Below are 24,612 nucleotides of genomic sequence, written 5' to 3'. Positions count from 1 at the left end.
AATGAAGGTAATTGCAAATTTGCAGCAAGACTGTTTTGAAATCCTTATACTATTTTCACTGAATAGACATATTATTGTGGAAACAGGAACAGAAAAGGAACTGAGAAGACACAATGTTCTGGCCACGACTTTTTTTTAACAAAGAAAAGTTAACTTGTACACTTCCAGATGGTTTTAGCTGCTTAAGAGATTCCATGAAGAAATCTTCCATAAAGTGAAACTGGACCACCTACCAGTTTATGCAATCCCAAAACTAGAGCCATGAAGAAATCCTGCTGGTTTTGGAATACAAAAATTTAAAGAATGAAAAAACGCACTCTGACCAAGTGCAGTACCACTGCTGTCATTCACATTTTAGCAGAGTACTGTTAAGTTCATGCAATAAAATACTTCCTAAACGATATTGCAGACTATCAGACAGTTTTAGGAGTTTCCATTCTTAATTTGCGAATACGCAGCCGATGCATGACCCTGGTTGCAAAGTAGAGCAAAACGGATCTTAGACAAAACTGCAAGAACAGTGAAGTCGAAGCTTTAAATTTGTCTCCCTAATGGCTCTAGGATGCTTTTGTTGCGAAACATACTTGTCTTGCACACACATCAATTAGCTTTCAGTTGCAAGTGGCTCCTTTTGAATCATCCGCAGCACTTTACTTCACACTGCACTAAAAAGACAAATGTATAACTACATTTTTACAGTGACATGCATTTTGTTTTAAATTGAGACAATATGATGACCAGCCTTTATGATAGTTCTTTTAGTTGATTAAAAAAATTTAAGTGGTCTATAAACCTAAGGTAGCATACCGTATGGTATACTTCACAGCTAAACCTTATGGAATCCTAATGAGCTCAATGTACAATTAGGGACTAGTTGTTGCACTCATTTATTATTTCATCTGAGTAAATACTTCCATACTCTAATTCCTAACATTGATACTAAACACAGCAGGAACAACATATACTGGAGAGAGAAAATCATCTCTCTTCCTGTGCAACACAGACAGGCTTCTATAAGCTTCAAATTTAAATCAGGCTAAATACAAAAATCAACTTCGAGAAATTTTACCAGCAGAGCTCATCTCACTGGAAAAGGATTCAGGTATACTGTCATTTACCTTGTATTTTCCTTTAATAATGCCTTCAAATAATCTTTCCTTGGTTCCATAAAAAGGCAAACAACCGCTTAGCAGGATAAAAAGGATCACGCCACAACCCCAAACGTCTACAGGCTTCCCATAAGGTTCCCTTTTTACCACTTCTGGGGCCATAAAATGAGGTGTTCCTACACGTCCTAAATGGAGATAAGAGCAAAACTGAGTCAAAGTGATGCATGTCAAACAGGGAAATGAAGAATATCACTGCATTAGACTAAAACAGTTTTAACAAGTTTTGTTCATGGGTTAAACTTTTAACACAATTGTTTTTTCCTGAAGTTTAGTATTTATTAAATATATACAGTGAGACAAATCAATAGTTTCCCTTTTGCTTGTTTTATAGTTTTATAAATTGAGAAATATTCTATCTTACCCTGCAGCCTGCAAAACAAGACTTATATAAGAGCACTAAGATTCTTCAGTGAAACTTGTCATATAAAAGTAAAAATACGAATTTGGACAACCTTTGAAACAGGAATTATTTATCCGGAGAGCATGTACAGAAAGATATTACAGCGTTCTAGTCTACACTGCTTACTTGAAAAAGCTGCCTCTAATTGGCAAGAGCACGGTTTGGTTTGACACCCTGCCCCAAACCTTAGTCAGTCTACTGAAGCTGCCAACAAGAATGCAAAATGCTAGCAAACGTGTTCTTCGTTTATTTGAAGTAGTCAATATCTTACTGTAAATAAAAAGATAATGCCAATTTGTTTCACAGAGTGGTTTCAATGACTGTTACACAGTAACGGTCCTGGGACAGTACTGATGTTGGATTGGTAATGAATGTACATCCACGGAAACAAAACATACTTAGTACCAACTAATCTTTTGAGTGGGTAAATTGATTAGAATGACTTCACTCAATTTCTGCTTAACACGCTAAGCCAAATAAAAGAAACAAACAATTTACCTCTCCCTACAAATGTTTCCCATTGTAAACAGGTTTGTTTACACTGCAAAGGATTTGCAAGAATTAATCCTTGAATGCTCAGGACATCACTGACAAATACTGTAGTCTTTGGACTACCCTGGTTCCACCAAATACCAGCAGAAGAAAAAAACCCCACAACTGCAGCAAACCGTTACCGCTTGTACCGACTTCATAAGTTATTCTTGCTCACTGATACTAAAGTGGACTTCCGAGACTCCATTCAAGGCTTGCAGCACCTTTGTGCTGGCTAGGAGAGTTTACAATGCAGCCTAGAGAACTCGAGCTGTTTGCATGGCACATATTTAATTCAGTCTTGCCTTGTGAAGAGACTCTTGCTAGACTAGCCTATCCTGCACACCACTTGAATGCGAGCACAGCACTGGTCACAAACACCTAGGAGACTACCTGGCCGTCCTTCATCTATACCACCTAATCCAGGAATATGATCTGACCACGCTTTTTTAACTAGTCCCCACTCCTTTTCATCTAAAAGGATTAAAACACTGACAGAAAGACGGCAGATTTTTCACCATACTATTCTTAAGGAGAAACAACACGGTCGTTAAACTTCTGAAACTTCTGCACCTGGCTTTGTGTTAAACCTTTTCATTCCCAGTTCATAAGGCAATCCCTCCACCAAGCAAACGTTAGGAATCTGCCTGTGACAAAGGAACGTTACCTCACCACTAAGCTAGGTCAGCACCTTAAAAAGTCCATGCAGTCTAGGCTGACATGATAGCAAAGGGGAAGTTCCTTCCCAGGCTAAAAAAGAGTAAATCAGCAAGATGCTGCAAGTCCAGCTCATTCCTCGTACCACTGGGGGAAGGGGAAGGACATTTGCTCTGGACAGAGAAAGACAGAGATGAACATGGGAAAAAATTACTAACTCTTTGTGTTGGTTAGACACAATTTATAGGCTTATGATGTATCTTTCAGCCTAACTGATAAACCTCAAAGCCAAATCTTCAAGGTCACAAATATGAGGTAAAGAATTATCTCCTTAGATGACCCCAAGTCTCTCTCTTCTAGAAGCCTGGTGACAGGGAAGGGAAGGAAAATGGAAAGTATATATACCCAGTATGCACAAGTTGCTGAGAACTCTGTTCCCCCCCCCCCCCCCTTTCTTTTCCATGTGCCTGCAAATCTGTATCTGTAAGGGTTTCCTAACTTTTTTCCCCCTAAGATGCCATCATTTGCGACAGCAAAAGCATTAACATTTCCAGCTCTGTCTCAGGCTATGCGTGTACATAAGCAGCAACACTTGCCTGTTCAAACAGTATTTGTATATCATTTAGCCTGCTCACGTGACATCAGTGGTATGCACACCACAGCCTGGAAATCTTTAGTACAGAAGACATCATGCAAGACCACAGAGCAGCCTGGCTTACCAAGTCTTGTTTATCTCAGTGGTAAACTTCCTGGCATTTGGGTGCAGAGGTACCCATTTGCAATTTTGGACCAGCTGTAACCTTTCTTATGCATTTAAAAAAAAAACAAAACATTTGTGGTAATAAAGCTTGTTTAAATCTTTTTTATCAATACAAATGAAAAATCATATATACTCTGAAGATTCTGCCTTCCTACCAGTCTTTCTAATTACTGTTATGAAATATGGCAAGTCTAGAGAAAAGTGATTATTCAAAAGACAAGCAGCAGAAATCACTAGAAGACAAGATATCACAAGGACAAACAAATCTGTTTAAAGGAGGCATTAAAGTTCAGGGAGATACAGAGTCGTCTGGATCAAGTAGCTAATGAAACTAAGAGTCCTACATATCAAATGGTATCTAAGTTGATTTAATGTGTATTTCCAATAACTGTGTGCCACTCCTCTCAGCTTGGGACCTTCTTTGTGTCTTAAGTAAACAATTGCAGAGATGAACATGGTAAAAAAGAAAAAGACTATGTGCTGTGTGAAGCAGACCTAAAGGTTTGGTTTTTTTTGTTTTGTTTTGTTTTGTTTTGTTTTTTTTTTTGCTAATGCATTTAAGTCTGCTGGGTATTCGCAGTACAGTGAAGATCGACCTATGGAACATCTGCGGAAAATGTGTCCTTGCAAACAGTTACCCATCCTACATTTTCTTGTACAGTGTAAAACAGCATATTTAGCAGCAGCAGGTGCTACATGAGCAATACAATAGCATTATCAGGTGTAGGTGTTTAGCTGTCAAGGTGCCGGCAGTGGGGGGGGCTGCAGCGGTGGTTTCGGTGAAGAGCAGCTGGACACAGACAGTTCCAGTGGACCTACTGCAGGGCACAGCTGAGCCTGGCAGGCAAGATGGTGGTGCCTCAGGGAAAACAGGTGTAAGAAAGGCAAAAACATTGCCTGGCAGCGAGGAGAATGGAAAAAAGTGTGCGAAACAGCCCGTGAGCACCGAAGTGAGAGCAGGAGGAAGCAGAAGAGGTGCTCCATGTGCCCCGGTAGAGATTCCCCTGCAGCCCCCCATGCCAGAGCAGATATCCACCCTGCAGGCCATGGAGAACCCCATGCTGGAGCAGGGGAAAAGTGTGAGGAAGAAGGTGTGGCAGAGAGGGGGTGGTATGGACTGACCACAGCCCCATATTCCCCATCCCCTTGCGCCCCCCGGGCTTGGAGGGTGAGGGAGTCAGAAGCGAGGGCGTGAAGTTGAGCCTGGAAAAAGGAGGAGAGGAGGTAATGTTTTCATTTCTGTCTTTGTTTCCCACTACCCAAATCTATTTGAAACGGCAATAAATCAACCCGGGTTTCCCCAACTCAAGTCTGTTTTAACCGTGACGGTAACTGGTAAGCAGTTTGCATGTATTTACCTCGACCCATGAGCTTTTTCATCCTATTTTCTCCCCCTGCTCTGTTGATCTGAGGGAGTGAGTGAGCAGCTGGTGGGGGTTTGGCCCTTAGCCAAGGTCAACCCACCACACGTGGTTATGCTGGTATTAACACAGAGAATACTGATTAAACAGGGAAAAATAAGATTAATCTTCCTCCAAAGATACAGCTTGTTTCTTTCATTTCTAGTTTTCAAATATCACCTTACCCGATTTAATCACGGGCTATATAAAATAAGTAATCTACAGTGACAAGAGTATCAAAAGTGCGTATTTTATTTTGCTTCCTTCTCTCCTTCAGCAGATAATGTTTCAAATTAAAATTACTTTGCAGGAATTGATAAGCAAGAAAAACCCTTCATTATTTATATGCACTCATAAATACATGCAGAACAGAATAGTTTCTTGAAACTGAACATTAATCAGCTTCCCTAAATTTTGCAAAGCAGGGTCCTAATGGTGGACAACAATTTCAGATTTCCTTTCCCCCTCTACTTTACATCCTGACCACAGGGCGAGGAAATACATAAATACTTACAAAACTACTGAATATCAACAAGAAGCAAACATAACTTGCAACAGTACACTTATCAAAATTGCAGACAAATCACAACTTGCAAGCATTTCTTATGCAGTAGCCATCCACTGCCAGCGCTCTGTTCATTATCAATGACCTTCATCGTATTATAATTTTTTTCCATATACACATTTTTTTCTAACAGAACAAGCTTCTTGAGGTTTATTTCCTACTTTCTATGTGACAATAGACAAATTATAGCCTCTTGATACTTCAAGGCTCTTATTTTGCTTTATCTGTTGACCTCACATCAGAATGTGAGGCTGCATGTTTACTTAGTACTCAAGAGCTCTTACAGACAAACTGATAGATTTAGAAGTTATGATTAAAAACCACTGTCCTTCCCCCATCATCCCAATTTTTCCTTCTCCTCCCTTGGAAGTTAAAGAATTTAGATCATAGGCAGAACAACAGGATCTTTGTTGCCCTGGTTTAAAACCAGTATACCATAAAATCGACTTTAATGAGCTGCTTGACGTTGAGCAGAAGGAATAGACCGGTTCAGTAATAGGTAACATTCTACACAGCCGTTTAAGACCCCAACAGAATGCTGCTATAAACTAGATGAAAAATGGATGCTACTTAATAGCATGCTGAAAAATAAGTACTACTAAACATTAATATGCACTTTTAAATTTAATATGAGAACTCCATAAATAGAAATGAAATGAGAAAGAAGGCTAAGCGAACTTAATATGATTTGGTTTCATAATTCTTTTAGTGCAGATTACAAGATCCTGATACTTTAGATGGGGAGGGCTGTGGTGGTGGTGGAAATCCCAATTTCATCTCCATGAAAAAGCAAACCCAGAACAAACAAATTTAATTGGTTGAGACTGAACTGTCCAGTTAAACAAGGTAAAAAAATGCATATATATGTGTATGTATGTATCAGAAACTCAAAAAGGCTAAAGTCATTTCTGGGGCAGCTGTCATCCTCGTGACAACTAACCACTTCACTGTGTTCATTAAAGGAGCAAACGATGACTTTGAGGTTATCCTAAAAACTGCCCTACACAAGGACTGCCGAGCTCCACTTCTGAGCTGCACCTAGCTCAGCAAAATGAAAAGAGTGAACATATGTACCTACATAGACAGAGATTTTTCCTGTGTTGCAACTACAAGAACTGTAAGGTGAGTATCAGTAACAGGATAAACAAAATCTATACACAGCAAAGTTTTCTAAAGTTGGGGTACTCACTGCTCTTTACACCACGTATCACTTCTGCTGAAAATTATCTAATAGAAAATTTGCCTTCCAAACACACCCAGTGTAAAATTTTAAAATTGTTCTCAACAGTTCAGTCATTTAAAAATATTTTATAAGCTCTGGAATTTTCTTTGGTGTTTTGGGAGAAGCTTTGTAACTTTTTGGAGGCCCTGTGAGGAAGAACAGTAAGCAAAGGCATTTTTCTCTCTTTAATAGATAACTTCTGCCTTCCACAGGTCCCTTACTCTTCAGGATACAAGAACATTCATAGATATATTCAGATGACTGCCCATGAAAAAATAACATTGATTTATTTAAATAAGTGTTGCATGCATGCATACACACACACATGATTTTTAGTTGCATCTGTATGTGAGAAGAAATCACACGGAAGACTGGAATCAATTTTCTATCTATGTGCTTCTAGGTTCTTCTTACCTGTTCTAGAGCAGCATTAACTGAAAATCACCACTATATGAAGACTCAGCAGTGGTATGCATTCAGTGTGATACTTTCCTCCATCCAATTAATTGTAAATAAATGCCTACATCAACGTGTTTTCTGACTTCGGAAGTACTCAATGCCTGAATAGGTACAGACATTAGACATCTTATTTCTAGAGGTAAGCTTTCTTATCAGCCCCCTTTTGAGGTACGTTGGTAGTCTGGAAATTTATAAAATTGCCAATTTTGCTGATTTTTCCTGTGGCTAAACAGAGAGCTTCAGTCTTCAGGTGCTGTCAATCTGATATCATTCACAAGCACTAAAGATAAATATTGACTTACCTTTGATAATTTAGTTTCTATGACTCTTTCCATATTATTCCAGACAATAGGGCTATGCTTCCCACAAGAAGAAGAGTATATACAGAGACCCAATCAGATTTTGTCATCCCTAAGGCAGGGGATTGATGACCAAGATATCAGAAGGAGAGTCTTTCAACAGCAGTAGTATCTGAACGATGTATAAGGAAACAACTGGAACAAATAATTTTTAGGAAAAAAATGTGAGGTACTAATAAACATCACCATCTGACCTCTCACAATAGTGTAATAAGAAATATGTTCATAAATTAAGGAGTTTCTAAAAGAGTGGGATGTCCAGAATAATGTGGAAGGAATCGAAGAATCACACATAACAGATGAGATAGATCAATACTTTACTACTTTTAATTCCTTTCCACATTACTCCAGACAATAGAGATGTTTAAAGCAGGTGTATAGAGGAGATGACTATATTAAAAAAAAAAAAAAAAAAAAAAAAAAAGGAAAAAGGCAATTCAGCTTCAGAAGATTGTCTGAAGAAAATGTATTTTAAAGGATGCATCAGCAGGCAACTGGACATGAGTGTCCAAAAAATGAGCAAAGCAAAGATCACATGTTAACCAGACAAATTATAATAATTGATTCAATGGCCTTTTCAGCCATAAAACTATGATGGAGGAAGTAAACCTAAACTGACTTTAAAACATGTTAGCCTCCTGTAAGCACACAAATCGACCCAGATGTGAAGTGGAATGTCTGAGAGTCAGTAAACCACAGTTGTATCTTTTAAATAAACTTTTAAATAAAACAAGAGGCAAAGCTTTGAAACAGCTCACATTTTTTTAATTTTCAGGAAAAAAGATAGGGAAATAGTGCTCTTGCTTTGCAGAGGAAAGAAACACTACAATTTAAATGAAAGAAAAATACTCGTGTAGGACCTCAGCTTACACATTATTTACCTCTCCACGGAAAACAAAAGAAAGATTTGCCGTATCATTCAGACACTGATGATGAAAAGGAAAAAAGTCTATGCAGTGTGAATAAACAACATTTCAAAAAATATGGGTTTTAAACTGGGGTTTATCAAACCTCCAAGAAGATCCAGTTTGGTGAAGCACTGGAAGAGGCTGCCCAGAGAGGATGCGCCATCCCCGGAAACATTCAAGGTCAGGCTGGACGGGGCTTTCAACAACCTGATCTAGTTGAAGATGTCCCTGCTCATTGCAGGTGGGATGGACTAGACGACCTTTAAAAGTCCCTCCCAGCCCAAACCATTCTATGATCCTTTTTACATTGATGGGAACAGAGCAAAAATAAGCAATTTAAAGGACACCCCTGATTCCACAGTCTTATTTGCACGGAAATTTGCGGTAATGCCTTCCTTGCTATTTCTGTAGTCTAAAAGTGTAGCTGATGAAGAACCAGGAACACTTGATATTGACTTGCTGTAGTTCCATTGAAAACATACTAAGATGCTTTCCAGTAAGATGATGGCAGTTTTGTTAGGATACTGGAAGATACTATAGGATTCTGAAGCAATTTAGGGGAGTTAATAATACAGAAAAATCAATACTGGACTGGATTAGCACCATGGTATTTGTGTCATTTTGCTGCTAAAGTTAAAGAGTGAAAAGCAGTTAACTATCCATAGATAAGACTTGACAATTAGTATAGAACCTCATACCATTTAGGTCTACACAGTTATCTTATTTTGCACTCCTTGAAACCAGGAGAAAATAAGTGGATTCAGTGGAGGAAATAGCACTTGTGGACTCAATAGCTTTTGTTCCTTCAGACTTTTATACCATATACTAGCTAAAAATCTCAAGATTTAGCATCCAAGACATCTGACATCTGATAAATCTGTTGTCACATTTATTTACAAAAATATTGGGACAATTCATGCCACATTCTGAAAGAAAAATTGTCCAAGAAAGAAGACAGAGATCATAATGTGAGACTGCTATATTAAATCACTGACTTCCCAGAGGTTCCACTACTCCAGCTGCATCATAACCATGCAAACGCAGATTGTTTCCTGGCTACACCCTGTTCCATAAGAGAGAGTACACTTATAAATTACGTTGATCTGTTAACTACTGTGTATACTGCCAGAATTTACTCTTAAAGCACCTACTTCAATTCTTTAAATGAATACACTTAGCAAAATTTTCCACTTCAGATCGTAAGAACTGCAAGAAAAGACTTTCAGAGATTGGTAGCTCGTGAAAACAATTTCCTGTACCTCAGAAGATGCACATGCTTCTTATTCATTGCATTGCAGCTTATGGGCAAACATAGTGCAACAGAAAGTATTTCTTTATTTTTTATTCTGGTCTTATGAAAAATGAGTTTTAAATACTTCTTTTTCTTTAATTACTTATTTAATAATAATTAAACATTCTTAAAAATAAACTCCACTGGGTTGTTGGCTGATAAAATGCAGTCATATTCTTAAAATCTATTCCACAGACATTTTCATTAATGACATCTAGTATGATGTCATAGCTTGTTATCATGAGCTCCTTTAGACTTCTGTTAAATAACCCTCTATCTGCTACACACAATCTGGTCTTGTCAGGCACAGGTGTGCCAATGTCAAAAGGTAAGCAAAATGTCACAAACACAAATGCATGAAAGCAAGAAAAAAATTTTTTAGAATACTGGTAACCACTGAGCGTTTTGGCTATAGCAACTGCTATTTTAGGAGAAAAATACTACCACAAAAGAGAGTGACCATCATAGATACTGATGAGCTTTTGCATAATGGCTGGGGTTTTATGCAAGATGAAGGGAAGAGTCCTATCAGTTGAACTTTACTACAGTTGCATTACTTTCAATGTTGACATCCTTTTTCTAAAGGAAAGCTGTCCTTATCTGGTTTAAAAGGTAAAATACTCCTAGTACCATAAAATAAGGAAAGATAAAAATTTTTTGTTCTTGAACACCATGGTCATCTACACAGGGTTCACACTAGTAACGAGTATACTCTGCTAGAGTATTGTGGTAATACACATTACCTAGATACAAAAAGATTAATACGCTTTGCACTTGCTGTAAGTGTAAGGCAATGTGTTCTCAGTATTGTAAAAATTTTAAGGTGTTCTGAGCACTGAAATGGGTTAGAAGCACAGGAGGTTTTAGGGTCAGTAAGATATCCTTAACGCCATAATACCTTTTATTTAATAGAGAACTTCTTTTTTGATGTGTTAACCACCAAATAAAGGAATTGCCACGCTGAAAGAAAATAATTGACTATGTTAAGCTGAAATCAATGTTTTTTCACTAAAACTTAGAAAAAGAATGTGAAACTGGACAGGTTGGTTCACATCTGCTCATAAACTTCTCTATAAGTGAGAGTTTCTATTTCATTTAGGATACAATTGAAAATAAGAAATAAGTAGTGCCTGTATTTCATCATCAATACAAAACAAAACTTATCCATATGGATAATTTAATTTATATATAGATAAAGAATTTTTTAACAAGAAATTCATAGCCCAGTTCAAACAGACAGCATTGTTGACTTTCATATAACACATATGGGATGATACTGTAAAGTTGAAGAAATAAAATCTTGCAAGTGCTGTGTAGGGGACTGTCTAGTAGTATGCCTTCAGGTAGGACTCTGGAAGGGAAAAGAATTGCCAGATAACAGGTGTAGTTTGTGGTATAAAGACTGGAATGGAAGATGAAAGAGATAAGAAGAGAGAGATGGAAAGAAGAGATAAGGAGTCTGTTAAGGAGAAAGCTTCAAACAGGTAGTAGAATTGACACCTTCCACGGTATTTAAATAAAGCGGAATTACTCCGGGCATCCCTGAAAGCAAGAGGAATTTGAAGCTGAAAGTAACAAGTGCTAATGAAAAGGCTACAAGTTGGAAATGACAGTTGAGAGCAAGGGGAAAAAAACATGAAGGCAGACTGATACGGCAGAAGGCGACATGGATGAGGCAAAGGATACAGATACAGAGAAAACTATACTGACGAGGTTTAAGAAAGAAGCTTCTGTAAGCACTGCAAACAGAACCAGAAAAGAATGAAAACATTTTTACGTAGAAAAGGAAAGACTAGACCAGCACTGATAACTGCATGGAGGTTGAGCACATGAACGATGAGTGGGATCACAGAAGAGTGAATGGTAACAAGAAAAGAAGGACGTGATAGATTTTGGGAAAAACACCGGACTTTTTTTCCAAGTTGAACTTGAGGTTTCTTGCGAGACAGCTAGTAGCCTGAAAGAAAGTACACTGTATCTGGCTACCTCCAGAAGAGTAGCTAAAACCCAAGAAATGGATGAAGTTGCTCGGTGAGAATATAAAGAAGAAAAATGAAAGAATCCTAAACAAAAGTGTAGGAACTATCACTAAAAAAAGCAGTGGCTGAGATACAGAAAATTTGAGAAACAGGAAAAGTTAAGAAAGGAGTGACCTTTTTATTAAGGAAACAACAGTAGCTTAAGTGAAAGGGTATTTTCTTTGAAAACATGTATCTAGGTCTCTGGGTAATAAGATACCTGAACATTTCCAGCATACTAGTGATATCTGGAAAGAGAATGGAAGCTGTCGACATGCTTATATTGGATTTGCTTTTTATTTTAAAGAGCACTGAAAAGCCACATTGACGCAGACCTTTAAGTAGTTAGATTAGGAAATTTGAGTTTTTGAAAAAGCATGGTACTGAGAGGAAGTTACTCATTTTGAAGGAAAAAAACCCATAAAACTAACAAAATCTTTTGTTGTGATCTCCTACTCTGGCAATGAAAGCATCAGAAAATTGATTGGGTCTTCATCTGTGCAGGCTGATTAAAGCATAACCCTATTGTCTGGAACAATATGGAAGGCAGCTAGAGGAAGTAAAATCCACAGAAAACCAAAACACACTTAGTCAAAAAATATACATACGTATCAAGATTTTGATGTCTTATGCAATAATTACAATGAAATATTAAAACACAGAAAAGAGTCACATGTGAAAACTAGTAAGATTTTGCTATTAAACAGCGTAGCATTCTGACAGAAATTGCCAAAGAAACACAGGGGAGCATTGAGGATGCTGTAGTAAGTCCTTACTCAATTGCTTTCACATACATTTCAATCCTGATAGCATTTTCATTTGATTTGCTTTGTCAAGCATGGAAGAATTGTGACAAAGATTGTATTAAAATGGAAAATTCTTTGCTTTTTTTCAATTTTATTTTGATCAAACCAGTGTAATCTCCTGTTGAGTAACATTTAGAGGAATTTAATACTCAGTACATGAATGCACAACAATGTTACATTCTATTACCAATTTAGATTAACTCTGTGCATTTATAATGTTAACTAAGTCTTTAGTGCAAGATTATTTTTGAGCTCTTGTTTTGCAGGCCAGGCTGTGTCAGAAGAACAGAACTCTGCAGTACAACATGCACAACATCATATAACGTTGAAGGAAAATTTCTTACCTCCAGCAACTAGCCCAGACTCTCCTAACTGAATTGCTACCCCGAAGCCACCAAGCTTTACTGGGGCTGAATTCTCTTTTGAGGCAAGCAGTACACAGTGTGGCTGAAAAGACAAAAAAATAAACCAGACAAATTATTACATTATTTGCATTTAAGAACTTGTTTTCATAAACTTGCAAACAGAAGCTAGAATTTTTCGGGGTTTTTTTGAAAGAATTGCTTAGTTTCAGATTTATTTTTTTTCTAGCATGAACTGCTCTTTCTTCATTGGCTTCCCTTTCAATTGTCCCGGGCACAGCAAAATCCTTTCAGGACTTATCAGAACTCACAAGGAACACAAAGTGAAATAATAATAAAATGAAGATAAAAATTAACACCTACAATTTCTTACCTGGTATTACTTTTTCTTTTTACCTTTCACCCTTAAGCCTTACACTGTTGCAATTCTCCAGCAGAAACATCCTGCCTATGATACACTTTGTGGGATCTTATCCTTCATAGAGAACATAAACCACTATTTTGAGCCTTAATCACAGAATTCACTGATCACTTTCCAACTACAGAAAAGAAAGGAACATCCCTGTGATGTTTCTAATAAATATTCCAGTGAGGGGGGGAAATAGCTTAGGTTTCTAAACTGGATTTCGGGCGTAGTTTTCCATACATTTGATTTTCCACAGTCTTTCCACTAATAAGAGTGAGGTGTAACTTATAAAAATGGAATAATATTACACAGCAATTTGGATGGATACCGACTCGTGTAGGGGGAAGCAACATACAGACAAAGTCTATTAGAACACAATTTAATATTTAATTCACATAGCCAAACTAGTGCATTTAATATAGAACAACTTCCTGCATTTACTCAAAGCCTCCCTTTGCAGTCAACCATATTACTTAAAAGGAAGAATGTCAATTTTGTATACTGCTTCTTGAGAATACATTACTGGTTAAATTACAAAACTAGGAATGCAAAATTATGCAAAGGAGCTACAACAAGCTCAATCTGACTACCTGTAAAGTCATAATCTGTAACCATCCACGTTTTCTGTTAAAAAGTTTCAATTGTATGAGGACAAGCAGCTTCACGTAAGAATGCATAGCCTCTTTACAATTCTAACTAAAATCTGTAGAATTCCATAAAAGCTTGATTCCTAAGCAGACGATGTATTAAGAAAGTTAACATGGAAATTCTCATTTCAAATGCTAAGGAGAATATGAAGCCAAGACAATGTTCTTGAGATGATCATTAAATTTAGGCTACCTTATATCAGGACTGGTAGAATTCATTCTTAAATTTGCAATTTATGAATGTAATTTCCAATCCTTTACATCCTCTTTAAAATAGTATTACCAGGTGGTATTATCTCTGCATACTGTATTTCACTTCTGCCTTACTGAAATTGTTAAGATGCACACTTCAGGCACTTTTACATGTTCTCATTGCTGTCATTTCTAGTGAAAAAGATCAACCTCAAATTTCTAACCCCAGGCAAGGAGGAAGGTAGATGGGAGAACACCACCAACATAAGCAAAATGTACCATTTCACTGTGATGTTGATTCCTCTTCACCCTACATTTGAAAAAGTGATACTAGTTCCGTGACAGTATTAAAAAGAAGACAGGCTGTACCAACATAATTGTCATCCAAAAAGGAAGTCACTGACACAGCTCACCAGAAACAAAGTTTCTGAGAAAAAGATCCAAATCTCCAATTCAGACTGAAGCTCATAGAAAACTTTAACATAGAACCTCTCCCATGAAAGCCTAAATTAACAGAAAAAACGATCTTTTGAATAGCCTGAGTTTTGCTATAAAAATATCTTTTAAAAAAAACCAGTTGCAACACTAGGTAAACTTCCCCTTGTTGCTAATTGTACTGTGTCAGCTGATTCTCATCACTTTCATAGAGAAGCTGGTGCTTTAGCTTTCTAACAAGAGGACTTGCACGTTACTCCTCCCCGTCTTCACCAGCAGTTTTGAAAACCAGCAGAAGTTCTTACGATAAAAATGGTAAGTGGCTTGTTTTATACTTACACTACAATAACTCAAATTTCTATTAAAATTTCCCTTAACTGCAAAGGTACTACTGACCTTCAAACCTGTCTTGATTAAATATACCTATGTTTAAGCATTCCTGCTTGCTTACAGATAGCTTTTAGATATCATTAAGTTTTGTCATGTTTCTAATGTACCTGCAGTGCAATTAATATTTCTCTCATTGACCTAAAACTTGTCACTACTTATGCAAGTCATGGTGTCATGCATTTTTTTAGAAAAGCAACATAAACAAGGAATTATAGTAGTAGACAGGTTTCAAGATGTATTTGAAAGCATCGTTTTTTTTTAAACAAACTTTAAAAACTACTTCTTGCTCTGACAATATGAAATGCCAAATACAAAACCAGAAATATTCTAAAAACCGCTAACTTATTGTACGAATTAAATGCAATTGCAAGATCAGCCAATGTAGGATGTGAAAACTTTCAATAATTCAGATTCTGTATGTTCTTACTAAGAATTTTACCTAAAATGCTGCGATTTTCACTGCTGTAGCTATATCACACATTTAAATGTAAATCTGCATTTTTAAGACATAGCATGCAAATTTTGTTGTTGTTTTGTTCTTGTTAATGTTGTTAGACACTAAGTTCCAAGTATCAAAACCAATTTGTGAGATTAGGGGAAAAAACACTGCCTGTTAAAAAAAAAAAATCTAAATAAACTTTTTTATGGAATCTTTTATCACTATGACATACTAATCAAAGACAGAAGTTGTATCATTACTAGTCAGTGTTAAGCATCTCTCTAAATAACTCATTGTGATTCTACCCTCCTAGCAACACACTTTTTGCCTTTTTTTATTTGGTCAAAGCTGACTTTTATCTTCCAGATTGTACCTTCCTGGTCAAAAATAAGGTTAGCAAAATTAAAAACTTTCACACAACAACAAGGAAGATGGGAAAACAATCTCTTACTGCATTAATGTGGTTTCCAGCTAACACTAGTTTTGTTGCTTAATATTGATTTATAAATAGTCAAAAAAAGGAAAAAATACTTACATGTGCATGAAGATATAAATTATTAAAAACAAGCTACTGTAATAGTACTGACTCCCAGTGTTACTTATAACAGATTACATAGACAAAGAGATATTAATTTACAATTGCTTTTATAATTGAAAACTAGAGACTTGCATGCAAGAGATCCTGGGTACTTTTTTTAAAATTAATACTGATGAGTTTAGAATTGTTTTGATATATTTCTATGTACTTTGTATCAATACCAATAATACTTCACTTAGCTATGCTTGCCCTCCTTTGCATCTTAATTAAACCATTTTCTGTGTCAGAAAGTCTAATCCTAACATCAGAACTTAAAAAAAATAAATATTTGTACTCTAGATAAACAAAAAAAAATTCTAAAATTTGCAGCAAAACATAATAGTTGGTTTTTAAAACAATACAAGGCAGTAATAAAGATGTAATCACAAAAATAGTTATCTATGTGAGTGCTCTGTACCATCTGCTCTTGCCTACTTCACATGAAGAAAAACAAGGAACCAACTAGTGTAGACTTATATTGTATCATGGTATCTGGCTGAAAGTCCTTCTTCTAGTCTGCTACTGCAATACTTCAGTGCATTTACCTTATTTAGTTACTGCCTTTTATGTTTATATCACATAAGACTGTATGCAATAAAGTAAGATAACATGAGAAAATGGTCCCACGGCAATCTAATTCTTAAAAATTCTCTTTGCATCCCTACAGAACAGCTAAGAAATCATCACAAATGATGGCTGCAGCTTTAGCTGATTTAGTGACCATTCTGCCATACAAGGAAGTCTTCTGGAGTAACGAAACTAACCTGGCCATAAATGCCTCGGAAATTCAAAACAATGACGGTTGTTCCTTAGATGACAACTCACTGTCACTTGCTTTAATAGTTTTTTACTCTATTATTTTTGTAATTGGATTGGTTGGAAATATTATAGCCCTGTTTGCTTTCCTCTGCATTCATCAGAAAAGGAATTCTATCCAAGTTTACTTGCTAAATGTAGCCATTGCAGACCTTCTGCTGATCTTCTGTCTTCCCTTCCGAATACTCTATCACGTTATGAAAAACACCTGGATGTTTGGACTGATTTTATGTAAGATTGTAGGAACTCTGTTTTATATGAACATGTATATTAGCATAGTACTGTTGGGACTAATTAGTCTAGATCGTTATATAAAAATAAATAAGTCCGTTAAGCGTCCTAAAATGTTAACTACCACACGCAGTATACAGATTTGTTGCATGGTGTGGGCACTTGCTTTAACAGGATTTATAACAGTAGTTGCACCATCTTTCTTTAAGAGTGAGGACAGCAATTCTACTATGTGCTTTCACTACCGAAATAAACAGAATGCAAAGACAGAAGCAATTTTAAATTACATTATTGTAGTAATTTTTTGGATAGTTTTTTTCCTTTTGATACTTTCATATGTCAAAATTGCCAAGAACCTTCTGAAAATTTCGAAGAAAAGAGCAAATTTTCCCAACGCAGGAAAATACACCCAGACAGCAAGGAATTCCTTCATTGTACTCATTATTTTCACCATCTGTTTTGTTCCTTACCATGTGTTCCGGTTTGCCTACATTACATCACAGTTACAAAATCCATCTTGTTATTGGAAGGAAATCATTCACAAATGCAATGAGGTGATGCTCATATTTTCATCTTTTAACAGCTGCTTAGACCCAGTTATGTATTTCCTAATGTCCAGAAGTGTCCGTAAAACTGTATTCCAACTTATTTGCAGAAGACTTCATGGAGATTCAAGCCTAACTCTGGAAAGCACTTCAGAAATAAAACTTGGACAATATACACACGAGCGATTATCTACCACTACTCCCCACTCAAGTTCTTTAAAGAAGAAGTCTCTGATTTGACCGTTTAAATGAATGGATAATAGCTTCTTTCTGTCATTGCAGGATAACAATTTAAGCTGTACCAAATGCAATACCGCACAGCTACTAATCCTGCCTCTTTCTTCCTGTTAGAAAATGAGAAGTCTTACTTCTGTTTGTGAAAATGAGAAGTGACTTTTCCGAAGTATTTTGCTCTTGTGTATCCAGGAAAACAAAATAGGAAGTTCCAGACATTATCTGCTGGGCTAAACTAGAACACTAACTCTTTAAAGAAATTTCCACTAAGTGGTTTGAACTTGTATATGGAATCTTGTATACAGAAATTAATATTACCAACTTGTGTATGTAAATAATAGATGAATTTTGCAAAACGTAAATTGTATCCTATTCGAAAGAGCTATAGAACACATTACATATTTTATGTATTTCTCTGTTTTAACAGGTTTCAAAGAGATCAACATTTTAACTACATTTATAGAAGTATTTTTTCCAAGAAAATATTTGAGATTTTAGCAACATATGTGGCTTAAAAATGAGGTGAAGAATACAATTGCCATTAATTCAGTTACAATTACAGAAGATACACCTTTTTTTATTAAGTAGCATAATTAAAATATTAAAGCCTCCTAAGCCCCTTATATATTTTCAACATTTTAATGAATGTCAAGGTTGAACACCTGAGGAAAACTAAGCAATGGTTTTGGAAAAGTAGAAATTAAAGGAGGGTGTTTTCAATTACCTAAGATTTCCTCCAAACTCTGACAAATTTGGTGACTGCAGCTACACAAAGCAGTTCAGTGAGGAAAATAAACTCACAGAACTGAGTACACAGAGCAGAATAGAAAAATTAGCTCTTGTGCACACCTGATTCATCATCTCTGATCTTTGCTCAGGCTCAGTCACTGATTTCCAACGCCACACATTTCAGCTGCACGCTTCCTCCCTGGCACAAACCTCTTCACGTGACTAAAATAATCTTGATAATTGCTGATGCTATCTAAATAGCAATGTAATAGCAATGTCCCATAGATACACCTATGGGATTCTCAGATTAAAACCAGTTTCATGTATTTAGGCACAAACAAAAATTTCAAACTGTAATATTGTTTAAAAAAGAGGGGGGCTGAAGGCGGGGGTTGTTAGACCCAAATATGAGTAAGGAGGCAGTTATACCAAGAATAACTTTAATGTCTGGCATGACAGGTCAGAAAGGTGAACGAATTAGACACTAGCTGTTAAGCTCCATAAAATAAGGATTTATTATGCTGCACACATACAAGCAATATTGTTCAAGTAAACCGCTGTAAAGAAGTTGGGTTTAATATAACTACCAGTAACTTCTCTGATGGATCATGTGAATTTTATGCCAAATCTGTGTCAAAACTTGTGCATTTTTACTAATTCTGTACAATACTTTGGTTTTACAGAAGCTACTGAGCAAAGTAAACATAATACTTCACCTCTGCTAGATATAATTTTGGTTTAATTTTTATGTGATTTTACTCCATTCAGTTTTGGTGAAACTGGGTATAAACATGTTAAACAAATTACAATGATTAGACGGTGTATTTTTTTAAATTTTTTATTTTTTACCAAAAAAGAATGGGGTTTTTTCATCTTCAAGAGAAAGATTCCTACAAATGTCATTTTCATAAAAGTGCAATGGTAACTGCATTTTTTCTTAAACATTTCAGCATACAATTAAGACATTTTAACAATAGTTTCTGTTTGATTCTCACAATAATTGCATTGTATTTTTTCACGATCTTTTATCTGTCATCTTGTCATCCTATTATATGCACACTGAAGCAAGAACGGTCTTGGCTCTGCATTTGTACAGTGCAAGGAACAGCATGTTGCTTTTTCTCTGCAATTCTCCTATGCAGTATAGTAGTTCTGCATAGTTACAGCAACTCTGGTAAATCTAGTGGAGTTTATAAACCATCGTTCTACAAGATATATACATTATCTCATCATTCATTCTTTGCCTATATTTATTCTACTTTGAGTACTTGATTGATGACACTGATGACCAGGCTGGGGGGAGTGGGGAACATGGGACAGGACGGACTCGAATGACATGGTAGGGCTTGAACACTTTTGAAGAAAGTGTTTCATTTAAACCAGAATTTTCACTTACAAGGATTGCAATTCATGGACACTGCACGATTGCAAAAATAGACTCAGATCTCTTCAGAAGACCAAGTAATAGTACAGGGGTTCAATGCTACAAATGAAGTTGACTTCTAAAGCCAAAGGCAAATAGAAATGTTTTCCATAGGACAAAACCCAGACCACCTCAGTATTCTGGGCATACTTTTGTAAATTACGTAATGTTTACTTGGTTACTGTAATATTATTTTATAAGCAAATAAATACATTAAAAGGACAACAGGAAAATAGTCTTGCAGAACAAGCTCAAGATTCTAAATAGTATAACATGGGCTTTTTTGGTTTTAATAGTTTTAACTGTGAAATCTAGTCAGTATTTTCTTCAAGAGGAAAGCCTTTAACAGCCATAGCTATTTGCATAGATCAGATGTATTCTACATGACACCCATTCTTTACAGATTGTAGAGAAGGAGCACCAAGGAAGCTGTGCACAATATCAGCAGACAAGGTTTCAGAAAAAAATATTTTTGAAGAGGTATCGAAGAGTAACACTTTCCCAGGACTATATGCTAGTTATTAAAATGTTTCAAAAGCATTTTCATACAGGATCATCTATCGCTTAAACCAGCCTCTGTACACAAGCAGCAAATATGACCTAAATCTTTTAAAGAGAGTTCAGGAGCTACAGTCTAATGTTTGTATTAGGCAAACCCACAGCACCTATAAAGACAAAATTAGGCAAGCTTGGGTGTATAAGGTATCCTAGGGAAAAGTGAATAGATTTGTTTGAGGGAAGCTGTGTACCAGAATATTAATAACAAAGGAGTTCTCCGGAAGAGCTAAGAGCCACTGGGATAAAGATGATATGGTGTACTTGAACTTCAGCAAAGTCACTTACTAAAGGCTCGAAGAAACCCTAGGATGTTAGATGTTAATTTTTGGTTTAGAAATTCTTAAAAATCAGAAAGAAAGCTTAAAAATATATAGTCTCTTTTCTTCACGATATTCCCCAAGAATCCACAAATATATATGTTTACGAACACATTTAACAATCTGGAATGAGTGAGAGTAAGGCGATGACAAAGTTTTCAAACAACACACAATTATTCAGAGTAGTCAAACCTTAAAAAAACTTAAGATATAACTCTCTACTCAACAACAATATAAAAGCAATCAGACTTAAAATTAGGAGGAAAAAACTGAGAACTCACCATTGTGCTATTGTATAATTTAGATGACACAGATTCTGCACAGACTACATTAAATAAATCAACTCTTCAGCTCTGAAATTAAAATCTGAAAGCAACCACAAGTCTATAACAGCAGGTATGGCACAGAAGAGGGGAACAGGTATGACTATATGATCTTTTTCAGAGTGTAACATTAAGGAGTAGCAGTTAGATCAAAAAAATAACCCCCAAAAGCACTCAGATAAGTGGAAGCACTTATGGATGTCCACAGCTATGTAAATCAGTGCTTCAAGAAGTTAAAAGCCGGATGTACCAACTGTCTCAGAAAGGGATCTGAAACTAGACAGCACTGTCATGTAGGAAACAATTACTACTGACCAAAACCGGAAAGCAGGTATCTTTATTATTTTGTAAAAAAAAATATTTAATCCTTACATATTTTTTTCTGCAGTCAATTTCCCAAATTTGAGGGTAAAACGTCAGGCTCTGCAAACCGGTATTACTGATGAGCAAACAGTCCTAAAGCATCTTGGGACGTCTGCTGAAAGTTACACTGTGACGTGTCAAATGACCATATAATTAGTCACTTTAATAGTGTCTCTTACTTCTTGTCTTAGCACTGCTTCCTAAGGGCCAACTATAGCAATTAGTTGAGTCTTCAGCTGAATTTCAACATGAAAATCATTCTATTTACTGTTCTTTCTGTAAGTAGAGGTTAACTCAACACACATCTCCACATAACCTGCATGAACCTCATTTTCCTTCTTTATTCAAATCTACAACACATCCTCAAACTTCAGTTGGTGTACCAAAATGTCACCTCTTTTTTACTATGTAAGAAGGAGCGCGTATTCTTCATTAGAATAAACACTAGTTACAAAATACATATAAAGTATACACGCTAGCTACTCACTTCTATACCTTTTAGACTTGACAAATACATTAATAGCTATATCATCATACATATATTCCTTAAAGTGAATGGAAAACATAAGCTAAGAAACAAAACTCTTTGCCAGATACAAGTTTATAACTTGAATCACAAACATATCAAAGTGTACCTAGTTTGAGCAAAGAGCTGCACTGGGACAGAGTTAAACTTCTTCACAGTAGCTTGTATCAGGGGCTATGTTTTGGGTTTGTGACGAAAACAGTGTTGATAACACAGGGACAAAGAATAGTCCTCGCAAAGCGTCAAGGCCTTTTCTGCTTCTCACGTTGCCCCACCAGCGAGCAGGCTGGGGATTCCCAAGAAGTTGTGAGGGGACACAGCTGGGACAGCTGACCCCAACTGACCAAAGGGATAACCCACACCACAGGACCTCGTGCTCAGCAATAAAAGCCAGGGAGGAAGTTTATCAGGGCTGCCATTTCTCAGGAACTGGCTCGGCATCACTCAGCTGGTGGTGAGCAACTGGGGTTTCTGCACCACTTGTTTTTCTTGGCTTTGGGTTTGGTTTTTTTTTTTGTCCACCCCCCCCTTTCACCAAACTTCTTAAACTCTCTTTATCTCAAACCTTGAGTTTTCTCACTTTTATGCTACCAATTCTCCCCCCCCCAGCCTACTGGAGGGGGAGTGAGTGATTGTGTGAGGCTTAGCTGCCTCCTGGGATTAAACCACAACACCGCTTTTTGGCGCCCAACATGGTGCTTAAAGGGTTTGAGATAACAACAGATGTGACCAAAGCGTGTTAGAGGGAGCAGGAGGGAGCATCACAAGAAGCAGCCTATTCTGCAGCAGAGCAGCCACAAGAACAGGAGGGGAAGAGACAGAAATCATAAACAAGTTCTCGCACTTTTACCCTTCCGATTCTCTTCCCCATCCCACTGAGAGGGAGAAAGCAAGCGGCTGTGTGGGGCTTACCTGCCTACCAGGGTTAAACCACAACATCAACTTTCATTTTTACACAGCAATTAACTGTAATTACAGTTTTAACCTGCAAATTGGTATTTTTCATGAGGGCAGATGAATATAAATTGTTTTGATAACACAACATGGAAAAATTCAATTGAACAACTTCCCTTGCAACATCAATCAACGAAACCATAAAAGAGGAGTGCAACTTACATCACTGATAAACAAGTCACATTATTTCTGGAATTGGAAAATTTACATATGGACGCTTTAGTTTGATACTCTCTGAAAGCATAAAATGAGGGTGGAGAGGAGGAAGTTGGGTTGCACAGTACAAATAAAGCGTACAGAGAAAAAGAACCCATTGATAATGTCCCACCAATCCAAAATGCATTTTCAGCGTATTCTCTGTAGCACTGGGAACCTTCTGACAGCCTTATTTCCATCCCTTACACAAAATCCCAACTACTGAGGGCTCTGTGGAATCCAAGAGAACGGAGCAGGTGCTACAAAGCTGTCACCATTCACTGCTTGTAGAATGAATAGGGAGGAAAAATCCTTGCACAGGAGTTGTTCACAGATATCACAAGAGAGAATAACTGGGGTGAAGGGATGAAGCTGGAAAAAGCCTTAATATTCAAACTGCACAGTTATAGCAGGAAGTGTAGAAATAAGAACATGAATGGCAGAGAAATCGCCAATTGTGTATTGGCTCTGCAGAGGGATCTGGACAGGCTGGACAGATGGGCTGAGGCCAATGGTATGAGGTTCAACAAGGCCAAGTGTCGGGTCCTGCACTTGGGTCACAACAACCCCATGCAGCGCTACAGACTGGGGGCGGAGTGGCTCGAAAGCTGCCTGGCAGAAAAGGACCTGGGGGGTGTTGGTGGACAGCCGGCTGAGCATGAGCCAGCAGTGTGCCCAGGCAGCCAAGAAGGCCAACACCATCCTGGCCTGCATCAGGAATAGTGTGGTGAGCCGGACTAGGGAAGTAATCATCCCCCTGTACTCGGCACTGGTGAGGCCTCACCTCGAGTACTGTGTTCAGTTTTGGGCCCCTCACTACAAGAAGGACATTGAGGTGTTGGAGCGTGTCCAGAGAAGGGCTACAAAGCTGGTGAAGGGTCTGGAGGACAAACCTTATGAGGAACGACTGAGGGATCTGGGGTTGTTTAGCCTGGAGAAGAGGAGGCTGAGGGGAGACCTTATCACCCTCTACAACTACCTGAAAGGAGGTTTTAGAGAGATGGGAGCTGACCTCTTCTCCCTGGCGACAAGTGATAGGACAAGAGGAAACGGGTTCAAGTTATGTCAGGGCAGGTTTAGATTGGATATTAGGAAGCATTTTTTCACTGAAAGGGTTATTAAACATTGGAATAAGCTGCCCAGAGAGGTGGTGGATTCACCATCCATGGAGGTGTTTAAGAAAAGGGTAGATGAGGTGCTTAGGGACATGGTTTAGAAGTGGTGGTGTTTTTATCAGGGTAGGTTAATGGTTGGACTTGATGATCTTAAAGGTCCCTTCCAACCTCACTGATTCTATGATTCTATCATAACATTGCAAAGAGAGAAACACAATGAGGAGAAAAAATAGTTAGGGTTTGCTTACAAACCTATGTTTTAACAAGCTGGATCAATTATTTAGAATATA

General features: G+C 37.2%; 2 protein-coding genes across 3 annotated transcripts in view; one reads left to right on the top strand and one right to left on the bottom strand.

The window, feature by feature from the left end:
* The window catches only part of CASK (calcium/calmodulin dependent serine protein kinase), a gene marked incomplete at its 5' end in the record, with an annotated part of 227,731 nt that overhangs the window by 82,601 nt on the left and 120,518 nt on the right, over positions 1-24,612 (bottom strand). For both annotated transcript variants that reach the window (XM_082494540.1, XM_082494541.1), the window contains 2 exons: positions 1,119-1,294; positions 12,890-12,992. In XM_082494540.1, coding sequence (XP_082350666.1) covers positions 1,119-1,294; positions 12,890-12,992 — 279 coding nt within the window. The remainder of the gene's footprint in view (positions 1-1,118; positions 1,295-12,889; positions 12,993-24,612) is intronic.
* Positions 14,881-19,247, top strand: GPR34 (G protein-coupled receptor 34). Its single transcript, XM_082498274.1, has 2 exons — positions 14,881-14,902; positions 16,661-19,247. The coding sequence occupies exon 2, from the start codon at positions 16,683-16,685 to the stop codon at positions 17,823-17,825; it is 1,143 nt and encodes a 380-aa protein (XP_082354400.1). The 5' UTR covers positions 14,881-14,902; positions 16,661-16,682; the 3' UTR covers positions 17,826-19,247.

This window comes from Vanellus vanellus (genome assembly GCF_965231255.1).
Source record: "Vanellus vanellus genome assembly, chromosome: 1".
NCBI lineage: Eukaryota > Metazoa > Chordata > Aves > Charadriiformes > Charadriidae > Vanellus > Vanellus vanellus.
This window is presented reverse-complemented; position numbering and strand designations above follow the sequence as displayed.

What these genes read in the sequence shown, in the direction of transcription:
- GPR34 (XM_082498274.1), top strand. Translation starts at nt 16,683, where the DNA reads ATGATGGCTGCAGCTTTAGCTGATTTAGTGACCATTCTGCCATACAAG.